The following is a 16,986-nucleotide window of genomic DNA, read 5'->3' as shown; positions in this document are numbered from 1 at the left end:
GACAGCAGAGATGAGGCAGGTTCTGCCACCACAGCCCGTCCCCTCAGACGGGCACAGACCTTCTAAGCCTCAGGTTCTGGGCAGCGGGAGCCAGGGAACCATACAGAGGCTCAGCTGTGGCTGCCGAGGGCCCTGGTGGCCGATGTGCGTCACCCATGCCTTAAACAAGGGACCTGGGGACCTGCATCAGGTGAGTGTGCGGGAAAAGCGCACACGGACACCGGAGCTGGGGGACAGGGCCCGGCACACCACAGACACTCAACAGAGGAAGGGACAGTTCAAGTGGCACACTGCGCCCCGCTCTGTGGGGACCTAAATGCCGGGGCTGGGAGACGCGAGGTCCAGTCAGGGGTGAGAGACGCAGACACACTCAGGGATCGGCCAGCGGAGTGACGGGGACCGTGACCTGGAAATTGAGGGCACTTCTGCTGCAGCAGGGGGCAAGGCCAGGGCGTGGGCCAGCCAGGTCTGGGAGTGGCAGCACGTGAGACACCTGCACAGCTGGCTGGCCACGGCGGGAGAGAGATGCTGACCTCGGGGCCACCGACCTGGTCCCGGCCAAGAACCTCACAAAGGTGTGAACTGCCAGGTCAGCAGCCTCTGGCAGAGCCTCTCAGACCGCCCCGCCTCCTTCCACCCTAGCAGAGAGCTCAGGTGCAGACCCCACTGGGCCTCAACTTCCCCGTCTGTGAAACGGGTTACCCTGATCGTGCCCAGCTCTCGGGGCAGCGTGCCGGGAGGGCTAACACAGTGAACGCCCCACCGACACAGGAGACGGCACCCCGGGCAGGACCCGCTGGCCACGCAGGCCCTCACAGTTTCCTGCGGCCCAGTGAGGTGGCGTGGAGCATGGGCGCGAGGGGGGGAGTAACAGGCAGGTTACCCCAGGCTCCCCTGTCACCCCGCAAAGCCACCTCACCTGTCCCAGCTTCACGTCCGCCTATCAGCCGGTCCCCAGGTTGTCATGGAGATGGATTAGGGCACCGTGCAGAGGCGCTCTACAAACCGCAGGGGGTGTGGGTGTGCGGGCGCCTGTGCACCCATCCACGTGGGGCCCCGGGGAGCCAGCCAGGGCCCCTCTTCGAGGCCTGGAGACCACTGGTGTCTCCCAGATCACTGTCTCTCGTGTTTCCCAAAGGATGTTTCCAGAAGATCAACAACCTAACCTGCTCCTCAACCAACACAGCCTCCCATGCTCAGAGGCCACCAGACTGTGGGGAGGGCTCCGCCCCTAGACCTGGCTGGACCCCACCCCTTTCAGCAGCTGCTTCTCCCTGAAGAACCATCCAGAGCAAGGCTCTCCTCCCCAAAGTGAGCGCCTCCAGCAACCGTGTGCAGAACGCACTGGCCACGTGCCGTGTCTGGGGGCGAAGGACAGAGGCTGAACGCAGGGGCTCTGCATCCTGGCCCTGCCACCTATCGCCGGGACTGCTCTGTGCCTCAACTTCCCATCTGCAAAATGGGTTATCCTGCCAGTGTGACCTCCCAGGGAGGGTCGCTCAGAGGAGCTAGCCAAGCCCGGGGCTCAGCACCGTGTCCTGCACACAGTAGGCACAACACCACACCCTTCTGTGTCTGCTTCCTTCCTGAACTGCCACAGACTGTAACGTTTAGTAAAGGATTTTTCATACGTGTATAACCTTTGTCTAAAGAAAGTTTAGATGTGGGTTTTCCGTGTTAACACTAAGCAGTATGTGATCATTTTGGAAGATGAAGAAAAAGTGAAATTTTAAAAACCACAAGGTGCATTTTGCCCAGTTGGGATCCTGTCCCTGTTGCTCCACGGTCATCTCTGCAGCTGGTGGCCACCTCCTGGGGCCCAAGGCAGCATCTCCCCCACCTCCAGGGCCACTCACCTTAAACCTCTCGGTGACGCCCTCGGTGATGCTGACGGTGAACTCGGCTATCTTGGGAGCCCGCGCTTTGCCTTTCTTGCGGTCAGGTTCATATTCGGTCTTAGTCTTCACGACCACCTTGGCCAGGAGACAGAAGAAAAATGTCAGTGGTACGGCCAGATGTGTCAGGCACATCGCCCAAAGAGGATGGGGTGGGAACTCTGGTGTTCAGTCCCCACCAGGCCAGGAAGGATTTCACAGAAAGAATGAGAACAGCTGCCACTTACTGGAAATCTCTGTGCCAGGACTTGCAGAGAAGTTACCCGTTAATAATCCTGATAGCAGCCCCCTCCACAGGGAAATGTGATAACTGAGGCACAGAGAAGTTAAGCTCATTGGCCAAAGCCACACAGCTAATAGGTGGCCGGGCTAAGAGGAGTCAGCTGGACTCCTGACTCCAAACACAGTGCTCCCTCCACCACCGAGCATGCTCGCCGGCCCAGGTGGGGAGGACGCGTTGGGTTGGCACTGGTCTCTCTCTGCCTCAATGGCAGAGCAGGAGGAGATTCAAGCGCCCGGCTTCCCTCCAGGACTAGGAAGGAGTGGGCCGTCCGCCTTCACAGACACCGGTCTCGGGTCAGCATGTCTCCACCTCACCATGCCCCTCTCTCCCCAGGAGGGTCTCCCTGCTCTTACTGCCCCCACTGTCTGCTGGGAAGCGGGAGGCGTTTTCCCAACCAGGAAACCCGTCCAGCCCTGCCCTTCAGCCTCGCCCTCTCTCTACCGGCACTGCCCTCATCACTCCCTGTGGCCGAGGTCTGTCTACTCTGTCCCCACCGGCCGGCAGGGGCTCAGGAGAGGGTCGAGGGGTTACAAGGCTCCCATTCGCAAAGCCCATGCCCCAGAGCAGGAGCCAGGAGGTGGCTGCCGACTGGAGAACCAGCCACACTCCTGCTCTTCCTCCCAGGTGACAACGTCCCTTTCACTGGGGACCCAGAGTTTTGGGGGAGATATCTGCTCCTCTGTGACACTGGGACCCAGGATGGAACAAGGAAACTCAGCGAGTCAGGAGGGCCGGCCCCGGGCAGGCAGCTGGAGGGGCTCTCAGACCAAGCGGTGACCCCAGAGCCAATCTCGGTGAGGAAGAATTGGGGGAGAAAGTGGCCCATGCCAGGTGCCACTGAAAAAGGATCCCAAGGGCCAGGTACCCTGAAACCACACTCTCGTCTTGAGTGACCTTCTCCATGGAGACGGAGGATGTGACAGCTGGGTGCCCACCCCAGGACGAGCCCGTCTCTTGAGGCAGCACTTGGACATCACTCTGCCATCCGTCCTCAAGTCCCAAGCGTACCTGACCAGCTGTGACCTTGAGCACACACTTGGCCACTCGGAACCTCAGTGTCCTTGCCTGTGAAATGGGGGCAAAGCCTGTCTCCCCGGGCTCCGCTGAGGAGGGGGACTCCATGAGCCCAGGGGGGACCAGTCAGTGTCCCGCCGGCCTGGATTCAATCTGCATCTGCCACTAACAGGCGAGGTGACCTTGGGCAAGTCCCTTAAACTCTCTGTGCTCCCATTTCCACATCTGCAAAATGGGGTAACGATGGTCGTCACCCTCACAACGTCAGCGCATTCACAGATGAAACCCGTAAAGCACACAGACGAGGGCCTGGCGCACGGTAAGCATCCACACAGGTCAGGGAAGACAGGCCCTGACAGTGCTGCCAGCTCTGGGGCCACCGTCACTCGGGACACAGTCTCAGGACAGATTCTGTTTACAACCCTAACAGCTATCTGCTCTCAAACACCGTGTCACCTGGGACAGGCGACATCGCCTCTCTGACCCCTGGCTGTGAGCAACATGCTACCGCTGTTCAGGTTAAGAGGTCTCGTGTGAGAGATGTCTGGCCCCAAGCTGGGCAGAGCAAGAGGCCCTGCCAGAAGCTTCTGCCTGCATGCTGGAGAACGGTGGCCTTCAGCCCAGTGACCTTGGCCACGTCCCGTAAACTCTTTGAGAGTCAGTTTTGTCATCTGTGACCCCAGAAATCTTCTAGCCCACACACTGGTCCCTACAAGGATTCTCATCTCCAGAGCATCGCTGCCCGTTGCCCTTCTGTTTGAATACACCCAGGGATGTGAGACTCATCACCTCTCTGAGCTGCCTAGGCTACTCCTGAGGCCCGACTGGCTGGCTGGGGCTTCATCCCTGCCTGAATCCTCCGTGACATAAGCCAGCTGTGTGCCGGACAGTTCTGGAATGGAACAGGCTGAGGGCAAAAGAGGCAGCTCAGCTGAGCCGGGGGAATCACCTAACAGAGGTGCTATCTCAGGCCAGGCCCTCCTGGGCTCTCTCTCAGCTGAGGGGCCCACGCGGGAGGGGAAGGAGGGGCAGCCGGCCGGCTGGGCTCCCCGGGCAAGTCTGTGCCCAGACAGGGAAGGGGAGCCGGGCCGGGGCCCACGGAGCCCTGGCTCTCCGCACAGCCTCTGCAGGACCGCCAGCGTCCGGAGCGGCCCCACTGGGGCCCGGGGGCACACGTGCGACCTGCTGAGCCCCTTCCCCAGAAGGCAAGCACCTGCCGCCAGCCTCGCTCCTGCCCCGCCCCCACCCACCCAAAACACAGCAGAGTGGGGGGATCAAAACCACTCAAACGGGCCCACCGTGGGAATGAAGGAATCCTCCAGAAGAGAGGGGCCCTCCGCAGGGACATTCCCCCACCCGCACGCCCGCCCTGTGGCCAGCAATCACCAGCATCAAATACAAAGCCCTGAGTCAGCACCTCCCTGCGGGGCTTAGGGGACAGTAAGTCGAGTGCGCCCCCTCGCGGCCGGGCGGTTCGAAGCAGCAGCAAGGCCGTCAGCACGGACGCTGCGCTCCTATTTCAGGTTCGAGATGTACAATCCAACCGTCCAGACTTCTAAACATCGTATTTACCTTGTTGAGCGTTGACACTTGAAAATATTATCCTTAACGGACAGAAACTACTTGATTGGATGATGTATTCAAGAAAAGAGAGGATCCTTTAAATTTAGCAAAAAAAAAAAACCCACCCCACTTTGGGGAAAGGGTGATGGATGAATGGCTGTCCCCAGTCACACTAATATCGCGCGCGCAGAGCACTTCTTTGGAGATTTCACAAAAGGAACAAAGAGGCGAAGGGGGCGATATGAGAGCAGCGTCCGCCCTGCCGTCTGGGAGGGGCGGCGGGCAGGGTAAGGAGGGAATCGGCCCCTAAAGAGGGTCCTTCTGGGAAGGAGAGGGGCCTCCCCACCGCAGTGGGGCAAAGGGGCTGAAACGGCAGCACCTGGAAAGGCTGCGCCGCCCCTGCGCTCACCCCAGGCCCAGACACCCTGGTACCATAGGCAGGGGCAGAGCTGGGGGAGGCAGCTGGGGGGACGGGGACCTCTCTCCGACAAGACTCCCACGAAAATCAAGAAGGGACCTTTCCCCGACCGCCTTCCATTGTCAGGACGAAGCTGTCATGTAAGGCAAGGCGCCCCCACGCGCGATCCAGAGTCGCGCGCAGGGACGTCGCCCTCCGGGGGCTTCCTCCCGCCGCCCGAGCCCGCCCCCACTTCGCGTCCCAGCGCACGCGGCGCGTTTCTTTTGTTGCGGCCGCCGCCCGAGATTTGGGGGTGCGCGCCCGGCAGCACGGGGGTACAGGGGTGCGGGGGGGGCCTCTCACCTTATCCGGGGGCGGAAACTGCAGCTGATTGACATCGAGGGGCGTCATCAGGGGGATGGTGTCGAAGCCATCCTCCAGCAGCGGCTGCTTGGTGCCCTTCTCCGCGAAATTGTTCCCCAACTTCACCATCGTTCCGGGAGACCCGAAGCTGCCGCCTGCGGAGGGAGGGCCGGGCGGGAGTCACTGCGAGCCGGACCCACCCGCCGACCCGGCGTCCGCGAGCTCGCCGGCCCCCGCCTCGTCTCCGCGGAGGGGTCGTGAGGACGCGGAGGTCACGGCCCGAGGGGGGCGGGGTGCTCTGCATTTGTAGACCCTCGTCCCTCTGGACAAAGGCGCCCGGCGCAGGGGCGCACCGCGGCCGGGGAGGGGGCGCCGCCCCTGCCCAGCCCGTCTAGACGCGTCCCTCGCCCTGGCGCCGCTGCGCCCGGAGAGCCCCGTGCCTCCCCCCGGGGGGACGCGCGGCCCCAGAGCCCGCTCCCCGGCGGGCAGGGTCGAGCCTCGGGGCCCGGCGGCCCCGCGCCGGCCGGCACTCACCCGACGCCCCGCTCCGGCAGCTCTGCGCTCCGAGCCTCCGCGCCGCCCGCGCCTGCTCGCAGCAATGGCGGAGGCGGCGCCGCGCGGGCCGGGGCGGGGAGCCGAGCGATTGGGCTCGCGGCCGCTCCCTCCTCCCGCCGCCGCCTCCCTCCCTGCCGCTCCCGGGGGTTAATTGTGCGCCGGTGAGTGTGCGCGTGTGGCGGCGGCAGCGCCTCCGCCTTGACGCAGCGCCCGCCGGGCCGCACAAAGGAGCGCGGGGCGGGCGCCCGGGAGCGCTCCCTCGGGACCCCGCGCCGCCCCGAGCTGGTGGGGGCGAAAAGCGGGGGAGATAGGAGGGCGCCCCCGATGGAGGCTCGGAGGGCACCCCAGGGCGGGAGGCGGGGGGGTCGCAGAAAGAGGGGTGCGGGCTGCGCAATCCTGGGGCGGCGGCCTGGGCGCACGGCGATTCGAAGCGAGAAAGGGGAGGGGATCCTATGAATGGAGCGATCCCCCGAAGTAGGGGGAGGGTGCCTCGCCCGCGGCCGCGCCCACCTGGGGGTCCTGAAGGATGGTGAAAGGTTTTGGGGGTAGGGTTCCAGGGGCCAGTGGGCGATGGCAGGGACCGGCGTGTTCCCTTAGTGCGTGGCTGGGTTGAGGAGGGAACAACAAAAAGAGAGCGCGTCCCTGTGTAAAGGAGGCACGGATGGGAGTGGAGGGGGGAGATTTTCGGTGGTGCCCGGGGTCGGGGGGACGCCCCGGGGTAGCTGGAGGGGGAGGTGTTCAGGGCGAGGAGAGCGCTCCGCGCGCTGCGTTGGAGGGAGGGGAAAGGCGTCTCTGGTCTGCGGGAAGGGAAGGCTGGGGTCCCCTCGCTGCAGCCGCAGCCTCGACAGTCCTGGTGCCGGGAAGGGACGGCCGGGAATGAAGGAGGGGGTCCTAGCCTGACTAGCTGCCTCCGTGAGCGGTCTCTGTCGCACCTGCCCAGATTGGGCCCTCATTTTACAGACCGAGCCAGCTCCCGCTGCGGGACTCCCCAGATGAAAACCTGCAGGGGGCGGCAACAGCAGGGGCGGGAGGAAGGCGCTCCTGGAGCACCCGGGCCTGCCCGGGGAACCTGTGCGCTCAGGGCCCTGCTGGGGCCCAGCGTCGGTGTCCTCCGAAGCCTTCCGTTCGCAGCCTTTGGCCCGGGTCCTCCATTGCCTGGCTGATGGCTGGAGGCCAGGCCTTATCCATCAGCCAACTGAGAACCCTGAGAGACTGGCCCCTCAGAGAACCCCGGGGAATACAAGCAGGTAGCTGGAACAGCCACTGCCTGCCTGTGCCCAGAGCCTGGGGCCCAGCCCAGGAACTCAGCCCTGAGGCCCTGATTCTCAAATCCCCAGGAGGGCCCCACCCCTTTCACAGATGAGGTGACTGGAGTCCTCTTAATTGGCCCCGGGTCCCCAGCAGGTCTGAGCGGGCCTTTGACCACAGGGCAGCGGGCAGGGCCCAGGATCTTGGCAGACACTACCCGTGACAGCCCAGGGAGGGCAGGTGTCCCGGGAGCTGGCCCCTGCCACAGGCCTGTGGCCACCACCAGCATCTTTCTGGCCAAGGCCCTTTGACCCTCAGGGCTGATGCAGTGACATGATGTGTGTGTGTGGTTCCAGGTTCTTACATGCACCCTCTGGGTTCTCCTCCCCGACGCCTGGACACTTCGTGCAGCAGCCGAGAAAGAGTGGTTCGAAGCCACTACGTGCCGGCCAGACTGAACTCGGGTCAGGAGAAACCCTGAGGCTTCAGCGAGGGAGTGGCTTTGTCCCCATCTCAGGCGCCAGCAATTTACAGACCCCAACACAGGCCGCACATACGCATACACTCTGCAGTCAGAATCCCACACAGGGAGCTGCAGGGTGGGCTGTCCTGGACCCCGTGTGGACCCCTCTCTCCCTCAAAGTCTCTCTCACCTGAGGAGGACAGAGACAAGAAGTACCCCTGATTGCACCAGAGACAGCAGTGGACGGTCACGGTGCTGCTTGCCTTCTCGTTCGGGCCGTCCTGCAACTGGACTGGTGCCGGGCATTGGCCCCTTGCGGCCTCCATCTGGGCGGGGTCCTCTGTGTGGGTGCCCAGCTGCGCCCTGTGAAGGCAGAGGCAATGCAAATGCACGGGACACAGCCCTCTGGCCAGGAGCTTATGCGGGAGGGAAGGGGGAGGGATGAGAATGGCAAGTTTTTGGGTGGAGCAGTGGGCCCAGCAGAGGGAGTGGCCACCTCCACTGCCAGGAGGCTGCGGGACAGGAGACTGTAGCTAAAGTGTGAAGTCCACGGGGGAGGGCTGAGGCACAGGGGAGCGGACAGCGGGCAGCGTCTCCTCTCAGAATCCGTAGTTTAATCACGTCTTTGGCCAATAAGGAAAGAGTCGCAGGTCCTGGGGATGTGGCCATATTTTGGGAGCCACCACTGAGCTCGCGACAGGCACTGAGCCTGCAAGGGGGCAGCAATCTGGGGAACTCAGGAGGTTGCAGATGGTTCTGGGAGGGGCTGGGTCTTGGCAAGAGATTAGATTGGCGAGGTCACAGAAGTGGGGACGACTGAAGCTGTGATGGTGGTGGTGGGACAGATTTAAGATGTCTCTGCAACATGCGAACAGTAGGATCAACAGGCCCTGGCCCCCCTCTGGACTCCAGTTTCATCCTGGCACCAACAGCCCATAACCCCAGGTGCAGCGCAGGGGGGCTGCTGTGGGTTTCGTTTTCCTAAATGACCCTTTAAGGGCTGGTCCTGGGTTCCCGATGCCAGGGACAGACCCCCGCTGCTCAGGTGATTGTGGTAACCTCGCCCCCATCCGCCCTCCACTGGGCAGCCAGCAGCTGCTCCCCAACACTCAAGGCCCACCCTGTCATTGCCAAGTCCAAGCTGCTCACTGACGTCCCTTGTCCCACTGGCTGAAGCCCAGACTGCCACAGAGGAAGCAGTGTGACATCGTCTGATTTCCAGTCCTGTCCCTCTAGCTGTGTGACTTTGGACAAGTTGTTTAACTTCTCTGTGGCTCATCTATAAAATGGAGATGATAGAAATACCTCCATCATAGTGTTGTTGGAGAATCAGAGCTATTATTTAAAAATGCAAAGAGTACCTGCTTTGGCTGTTATTGTGGCTTTGGCCTCTAATTTGGTAGCCCTGAGGTCTCTGTTCTTGGGAGAGTATGCAGAGCCAGGACGAGGTGGCTGATGCTGGTCATGGGTGTGGGGTTAGTGCTCAGACGGACAAGGAGACTCTAGCCCCAGGTCCTGATGAGCCTTCTGGAGCCCCGAGAAGGAAAATGCCTGGTCCCGGCTACACAGCGCCAGGCAGAGCCAGGGCGGGCTCCAGGCTCAGCCAGTGGGCTCCCCAGTGCCCAGCCTGAGCCCTGCAGAGGTGACACCCGTGTTGTGCGGGTAGCCACCAGTGCCGTCAGCATGTGGAGGCTGCAGTGACTGCCCCTTTTTCCCACAACGTGGCTGTGTCAATCAGATACCTTCATCCACATCTTTTTTTAATTGAGAGAGAATTCACATACACAAATTCCACCACTTTAAAGTCTATACTTCATTTAGATTTTTTATGTCCTCACAAGGTTGCACAACCATCACCACTAATTCTAGAACATTTCCATCACCCCAAAAAGAAACCCCATACCCAGGGACCGGCCCAGTGGCATAGTGGTTAAGTTCGAGTGCTCTGCTTGAGCAGCCCAGGGTTCGCGAGTTCTGATCCCCATTGTGGACCTAGCACCGCTCTTCAAGCTCTTCAAGCCATGCTGTGGGGGCCTCCCACATAAAACAGAGGAGGACTGGCACAGATGTGAGCTCAGCAACAATCTTCCTTAGGCAAAAAGAGGAAGATTAGCAACAGATGTTAGCTCAGGGCCAATCTTCCTCACCAAAAAAAAAATAAAAACCCATACCCACTAACAATCACTCCCCACCCCCCAGCCCCTGGAAACTACTAATCTATTTTTTCTTTTTTGTCATTGCCAAGACACTTTGTTTTTAAAGTTTTTTCCACCTTCATTGAGGTGTAATTGCCATTGATAAGGTTAAAGTGTACGGCGTGATGATTTGACAGATGCATACATTGAGAAAGGGTGACCACATGTCCGTCGCCCATCTCCTCACGTGGTTGCTTTGCTTTTGTGGTGAGAAATCTCAGCTCTGCCTGATCTGCTCCTGTGGGTCTGCCTGTTCTGCACACGTCCTCCTTCCTGAGGGTCCTGAGTTCCTCTGCCCCATTCCCTGAGTCACGGAGTCAGTCAGTGCACTGACACGGACTCTGGAGAGAAATTGGGGCTCTGGATCTTTCTGAAAGTGGGAAGAATCGGCCCACCTGGGCGGGGTCCTCCCCGTCTCCCCTTGAACCTTGTACTCCAGCCACACCAACGCCCCATTCCCAAAGCATCCACCTCCAGGCCTTGGCAAATGCACCCCAGCACCCTGTCACTTAGCAAACTCATCTTCATCTTTCAAAGCTCAGAGCCAGTTACCTCCTTTTGGAAGCCTTACCTGGCCCTTCTTTGTGCTTGTCTGGCCCAGAGGGAGGGTAGTTTCACTTTTTCTGGATCAAAAGAGCAAATGCTGCAGAACCACTCAATCTTCCATTTCTCTGACGTGAACGGGGCCTGGCGTCCGGCGGCTACTTGGAAATGTGTGTTCAGTTGAACGGGCAGCCACGCGTTCACACTCACAGCAGGTGCAGACGTTTACGTGTCAAGTTTGTAAAGCCAAGTTCAAGGGTGTGTTAGAAAACTCACTGTCTGGGTCAGGTGGAAGGCAGGCCTGCCCGTGACAGCACGGTGACATCCTCCTGCAGCAAATTCTCACTTCTGGAAAACTCCAAACCTTACTTAAAATACATAATGTTGAGAAACGATCATAAAGTCAGTTCCTGGAGCCCTTGAGTGTTGGCGCTGCCTCCGTCCCCCCAGCGCTCGGCACACAGGAAGGACCAGCGAATGGGTAAGAAATGCTTCTCTGGACTTGCAGAAACTGAGTCAACGGTGTCCTGGGCTCCAAGTCAGTGGGTGACGTCATGTATTTAAACAGAACTGTGTGTGTGCAGGAGTTTGGGGAGTTTCGGCAGGTTATTTCTTTGTGGTTGCCTGCATAGACTTGATGAACCACTCAGCGATTCCTAATTCTTCCCAGTACGTTTCTAAGATCAATCTTGCTTGGCTGTGAGGCCCTTGACCTTGGTGGGGGGCGGGGGGGTGGTTGTGAGCAAGGAAGAGACGGCCGTAGGGCCCTGGTGAGTGGTCCTCTCTGGACCTCCGTTTCCTCATCTACAAATCAAGGGACTGCTCACAAACGTTTTCTTATTTCAGCTCCAAGATTTGGGATATAAGAAAAGATTTGAAAAATGTTCCCCATTTGAGTCCCGCTTTTGGATTTGAGGTCAGAGCATTGCCGTTTGGGGTGATCGATGGGCATAAAGTCAGCAGAAGTTGGTTTTTTCGGTTGGGTAAGCGTCTCCAAGATGCTGGCAGCTCCAAATTCCTCTGCTTTGCCCATTTTCTTCTCTCACAGTCCAGGCTGCTTTCCAAATGTTCAAACCTGTCCAACCCTAAAATTAAGGACATTAGAGTAGAAAATATTCAGGGCAAGGAATGGTGTAGCTGTCCAGCTGGAATGAACCTGAGAGGATATCCAGGGACCCCAAGGTTTTCTGTCAGGAGGGAGGGGGGAGAAAGAGAAGCGGTCCTCCCAACAGAGGCTCGTCAGTGCTCCAGGGGAGGGGAGCACACCCACTAGTTACGTTTTATTCTGGGGGGGGGGGGGGGGGAGGCTCCAATTCAGAAGGTGCAGCTCCACAGTCTTGCCCAGGGAGGAAATGCAGATGGAGTGAAGATTTATTTATCTTAGGTCGAGGGCTTTTCAGAGCTCGAATAACCTCCTGGTTCTACACCCCTGTTTTACAGCCAGCGAAACTGAGGCCATCGAGGAGTAGGGTGCATTGTCACCGGCCACTCAGCAGAGAAGTGACCCCGTCCCTGGGCCTTTCTGCCTATTCGTTGCCCCTGAACCACAGCAGTGAGCTTGCAGACCAAGCCAGACCCCTCTCCACGCTCGCTCCCCAGGGCCCCCCTGCCCTGGCTGCACCAGCACTCTGTGCTGGCCCGCCCTTTGCCCTCCGGACCCACTCTTTGTCTCACCCTCTCTCTAGGCCTGCATGGGCGCCCTCTGGCCCCTCAGGCTGGCCCTGTCCATGGAAGGTCACGACTCCTCCCTGGCAGCCTCGGGTCTTCCAGGACCCCAGTCACCTCTCCCTGCCGTCTTCCTGCTGGCGCAGGGACGGTCACACCTCCCGTTGCATGCTCAGCCACCGGGCCACCCCTTCTGGGCCCCACACCTGTATTTATTTGAAATAAAGCCTCCTCAAATGAGCCCATTTTAGTAGCTGTCTGCGACCCCTTGGTGTCTGGACTGATACAAATGCGAGGGGAGAACATTTTTGCTCCTGCCTGGCTCGTCCCCAGAGGCCCCAGGAAGACACCGGGCAGACCCTGCTCCAGAGGAAAGAACTGGAGGATGGTGAAACACTTTCCCTGCCATTATCTTTTTTCTTTTTCTTTTTAGCTTCCCCCAAATTCTGAAGTGGAAGGGGCAGGCATTGTTGTACCCATTTTACAGGTAATGAACCAGCCTTAGGGTCGAAGCGACCGTAGTAACAACAGCTAACCCCACTGAGTGCGGGCCAGTGCTCCCTCGGCTGTCTCTCAGTCCCCTCAAACCACCTGCTGGGGGTCCTGTTCTTGCTCCATCTCTCAGATGAGGCCACCGGGGCTTAGATGAGATGTGGTAGTTAAGAAATGCTCGAACATCTGTTGGAAGAAGGGAGAAAACCAGATGTTTTGAGGACCTAGTTCAGGTGTAGACTCCCTACCCAAACCGAGCCCCCACCGCCTGCCCCAGCCCGGCCCCGCCCCCTGCTCGTGCCTCTGAGCTGAGGATCTGGCTAAGCCTCCGATTTCCCCTTCTTGACTCCAAGTTCCACTCGGGCCCCAAAACAGGGAGCAGAAATCCCATCAACCTGGAGATGCCCCTCAAGTCCTGAGTGTGCAGCCGGTCAGGCTAGCTGAGTGGCCTTGAGCAGACCCTGGACCCTGCTGGGTCTCAGTTTCCTCCTCCAGACAATGAGGGCTTGGGCTAGAATGATAGCGTAGTTCCCCTCCAGCTTAAGAGTCCCCCTCCCATGTGGTTGACTCTCGCCATGACAAGAAGGGCCCAGGACAAGTCAGAATCGGAAGTGTGGAGGGCATGTTGAGGTCAAGGTGTCACACAGGCCCCGGGAGTAACCCACCAGTCAGCAATTCCCAGCTCTGTTCAGAAGCGCTCCAGGCGCACCCCGCCCCGCTAAGTCCCAGGTTTCCAGCGTGTAGCAATAACTTGTATTAAATTATTTAGCTGGTAAATGATTACGAAAGCACTTTTGCCAAAGTAAAGAACCACAGAAAGGCCAGCTTCTCATAACAGTAACACCACCGTACACTCGAATTAATTATTGAATCTTTTAAAAGCCCACAGATGGATGAGTGCAATTCATTGCACACCCCGTGGAGCCAGGGTCCCTGGGAGAGTGTCTGAAAGGCACAGGCCCCCGGGCGCACTGCACATTGCGCAGCGCAGCGCAGGGCTGGACCGCGTTGCAGGCGGCTCCGCGGTGACCGAACGGGGCTCTTCCACGGGTGACGTCCCCGAGCCCGGGGCTGGGGTCTGGTGTTTGCAGAGAATGAAGTTAGCACGTGGCTGATCCACAGGCTCTGAGCTGACGGAGGACTGCTGGCCGTGGCATGATTTTTTTTTTCACATCCATAATTTATAAGCTTCTCTCTGTCCGGCAGGCGCCCCTTGTTTCTCCAGGTCAGCTGGGGAAGAGGAGTGGGTTCCTTGTGAGCAGATTTTCTAAAAGCTTAAGTTTTTAGCCCCCACCGCCCCCAGGTCTAATTGTCCTCATTTGGACCAGAATCATTCTAACATGCCCTGCCTTCCAAAACAGAGGATGTTGGAAAGAATTTACCTCTTCTTGAAGAATCGGGTCAGCTTTATGCACAGAGCTGGACCAGGGACGCAGGGCTGGGAGCCCTCGTACACGGAGGGGCCCCGGGCCTCTGGGCTTCGTGCTGGGGCTGCTTTTGTTGCTATCTCTGACCATCCTCACCACTCACCCCATCGCCTCTTTCCCATTTGCTGTGAGCAGAGGATCCAAATTGCCAAATTTTTATTAGAATGACATCAAATAAAAGAGTAAGGAGGCTACAATGGGTTGAATAATGTCCCCTAAAAATTGATGTCCACCTGGAACCACAGATGGCAACCTTATTTGGAAATCGAGTCTTTGCAGAAAAAAATTGGTTGAGGATCTCAGGATGAAGTCAGCCTGGATTTAGAATTAGCCCTAAGTCCAATGCCCGGTGTCCTTCTAAGAAGAGGAGAGGACACATGGAGAAGGCCGGGTGATCAGAGCGGCAGAGAGCAGAGTCAAGCTGCGACAAGCCAAGAGCACCGAGGACTGCCACCGGCCACAAGTAGGAGACAGTCATGCCACACCTTCTCCCCAGAGCCTTCAGAGGGAGCACGGCCTGCTGACACCTTGACTTTGCACTTCTGGCCCCCAGAACTGAGAGAGGACACAGTTATGCTGTTTTAGTCCCCACGGTGTGTGGTCATTTGTTATGATGCTTCCTCTATTTTCTGTGAGACGCCGCCACAGTGTGGCTTGATGAACAGTGCTAGGTCTGCACCCAAGATCTGGGCCTGCGAATCACGGACCTCCCCAGGAAACTAATGCAGAAACTCCACAGCCCAAAGAGCTGACTTAACGCCTTTACACTTTATATCTTAACCTAGTGCATGTTTTGACATCATGTGCACTTGTGTGTGTGTGTGGGTGTGAGAAGGATTGGCCCTGAGCTAACATCTGTTGCCAATCTTCCACTTTTTGCTTGAGGAAGATTGTCACTGAGCTGACGTCTGTGCCAGTCTTCCTCTATTTTCTGTGAGACGCCACCACAGTGTGGCTTGATGAGTAGTGCTATGTCCGCGCCCGGGATCCAGGCCTGTGAACCCCGGACCACTGAAGCGGAGTGTGCAAACTTAATCACTACACCACCGGGCCAGCCCCTCATGTGCATTTTTTAAGTAGCCTGTTACCTGTAAGGAGACCGAAGCTTAGCAGGTGGAGCACCTGCTCAAGGGCGCATAGCTGGAGGTGGGCTGGAGCCGGGCCGGGTCTGTGTCTCGGGTGCGTCTGTTCCTGCTGCATTCCTCCCCGCTCTGGCCTGTGAGCTCTGGGAGGGCAGAAATGGGGCTCCTTCATCCGGTCCCCCAGGCCTAGCATGGAGCCTTCGCGGAATACGTTCTGTATAAATGGTGCTCCGGTTGCATCGAAGGGACTTGAAATAGGCAAGAAATGGGGAGGGGGAATGGAGGGTGGTGACGTTCTTTGTTCTCTGGGCCATCTAGGCTTCCAGAGATGGTTTTTAAACTTCTAACAACAACCCTTGAAGGTGGAGTGACAATATTTCCTAGCAAAAGATGCATCCATCCCTGTGAAGTGGGGGCTGGGCTGTTCCCCGCTTCACCCCACGTGCAAAGAGATGAGATTTATAAATGATACAGCTCATTGTGTTTTTTCTGCAAGATTAATTTTATTGTCCCATTATCGGCTCCTTCTGAATTCATTCAGGGGTGGAATATGTCTTAGCTTTCATCTCTGGAGCTTTCATTAATAATTAGGTCACCTTTTAGCCAGGAGCCCTGGGTGGCTCAGGCTGGGGAAGATTCCAGCTGGAATGGAAACCCTCAGCATGTTATAGTGCTCTCGCTGCTCTGGTCCGGGGAAGGGAGCTGCCTCCAACAGCTGATGTCAGGAGTCAGGCAACTATGACCCCATTTTACAAGAGAGGGGCCAAGGGTCACCTCTGCAGGCTGGTAGAGTGGGAAGTCGTGTAACACAGATTTGAGCCAAGAACAGCTTGCCCCAAAGCCAGTGCTGTCCCCACCCTGGCACATGAGCAACTGTCCCTCCAGGGTTGAGAGAGTTGGAGGATAGAGTTTCACTCTCCTGAGATCTAAAAGATAAACCAATTGGAAATGCTGACATTGATTAATTCTTCTTTCTTTTTTTTTTTTTTTGCTGAGGAAGATTTGCCTGAGCTAACATCTGTGCCAATCTTCCTCTATTTTGTACGTGGGTCACCATCACACCATGGCTGACAAGTGGTGTAGGTCTGTGCCCAGGATCCGAACCTGTGAACCCAGGCTGCTGAAGCAGAGTGCGCTGAGGAAGTTTAATGGCTAAGCCATGGGGCCGGCCCTAGTTCTCCATTTTTTTTGGTTGGTAAAAGATGGGGCAAGTGGTGGAAGGGTTGGAGGTTCAGATACAAATGACAAAGCACCAGCTATGTGCTAGACAAGCTCTGTTTCTCATCTCTGGTCTTCACCATCATCCTAAAAGGTAAATCGTATTTTCTTCTCTTTTCCAGATGAAGTAATGGAAGTGCTGGGGCCAGATGTTGAATGATTGGCCATCATTTGGGACCCAAACAACGCTTCTTGGACATTTAGGATGTTTATGATTTTTCACAGTGATAAGTAACAGTGTAATGAACATCTTTGGGGACATACAAGTCTCTGTGCACAACTTTGATATAACTGTTGACATAGGAATTCCTAGAAATGGAATTAGTGGTCAAAGGGTATCGGTATTTTTGATCTACTATCTCAAAGATGACTGGAAAGCTAAATACTTGATTTTCCAGGCTCCCTTGCAGCTAACGAGGCTATGAGACTCAGTCCTGGCCAATGAGTGCTATACGCAAGTCTTCTGGGAGTGTCTATGGGAAAGCTTTTGTTTTCTTGTGGAAGAGGGACATACAGGCTGGCAACACTCTTCATCCTTCTTCCTGCCTTGAATGCAAAAACGATGTTTGGAGCTGCAGCAGCC

The 16,986-nt window shown here is 57.7% G+C and overlaps 1 protein-coding gene across 2 annotated transcripts in view; it reads right to left on the bottom strand.

Moving 5' to 3' along the window:
• The window catches only part of NSG1 (neuronal vesicle trafficking associated 1), a 31,658-nt gene extending 25,507 nt beyond the window's left edge, over positions 1-6,151 (bottom strand). For both annotated transcript variants that reach the window (XM_046656620.1, XM_046656621.1), the window contains exons 1-3: positions 6,050-6,151; positions 5,516-5,670; positions 1,857-1,973 (exon numbers count right to left, since the gene is read on the bottom strand). In XM_046656620.1, the coding sequence (XP_046512576.1) occupies positions 1,857-1,973; positions 5,516-5,644 (246 nt within the window). In that variant the 5' untranslated portion in view covers positions 5,645-5,670; positions 6,050-6,151. The remainder of the gene's footprint in view (positions 1-1,856; positions 1,974-5,515; positions 5,671-6,049) is intronic.
• Between the last annotated feature and the right edge of the window lie 10,835 nt (positions 6,152-16,986).

This window comes from Equus quagga, chromosome 3 (genome assembly GCF_021613505.1).
Source record: "Equus quagga isolate Etosha38 chromosome 3, UCLA_HA_Equagga_1.0, whole genome shotgun sequence".
Classification (NCBI taxonomy): Eukaryota; Metazoa; Chordata; class Mammalia; order Perissodactyla; family Equidae; genus Equus; species Equus quagga.
The sequence above is the reverse complement of the archived record's forward strand: the minus strand, read 5'-3'. Positions and strand labels throughout refer to the sequence as shown.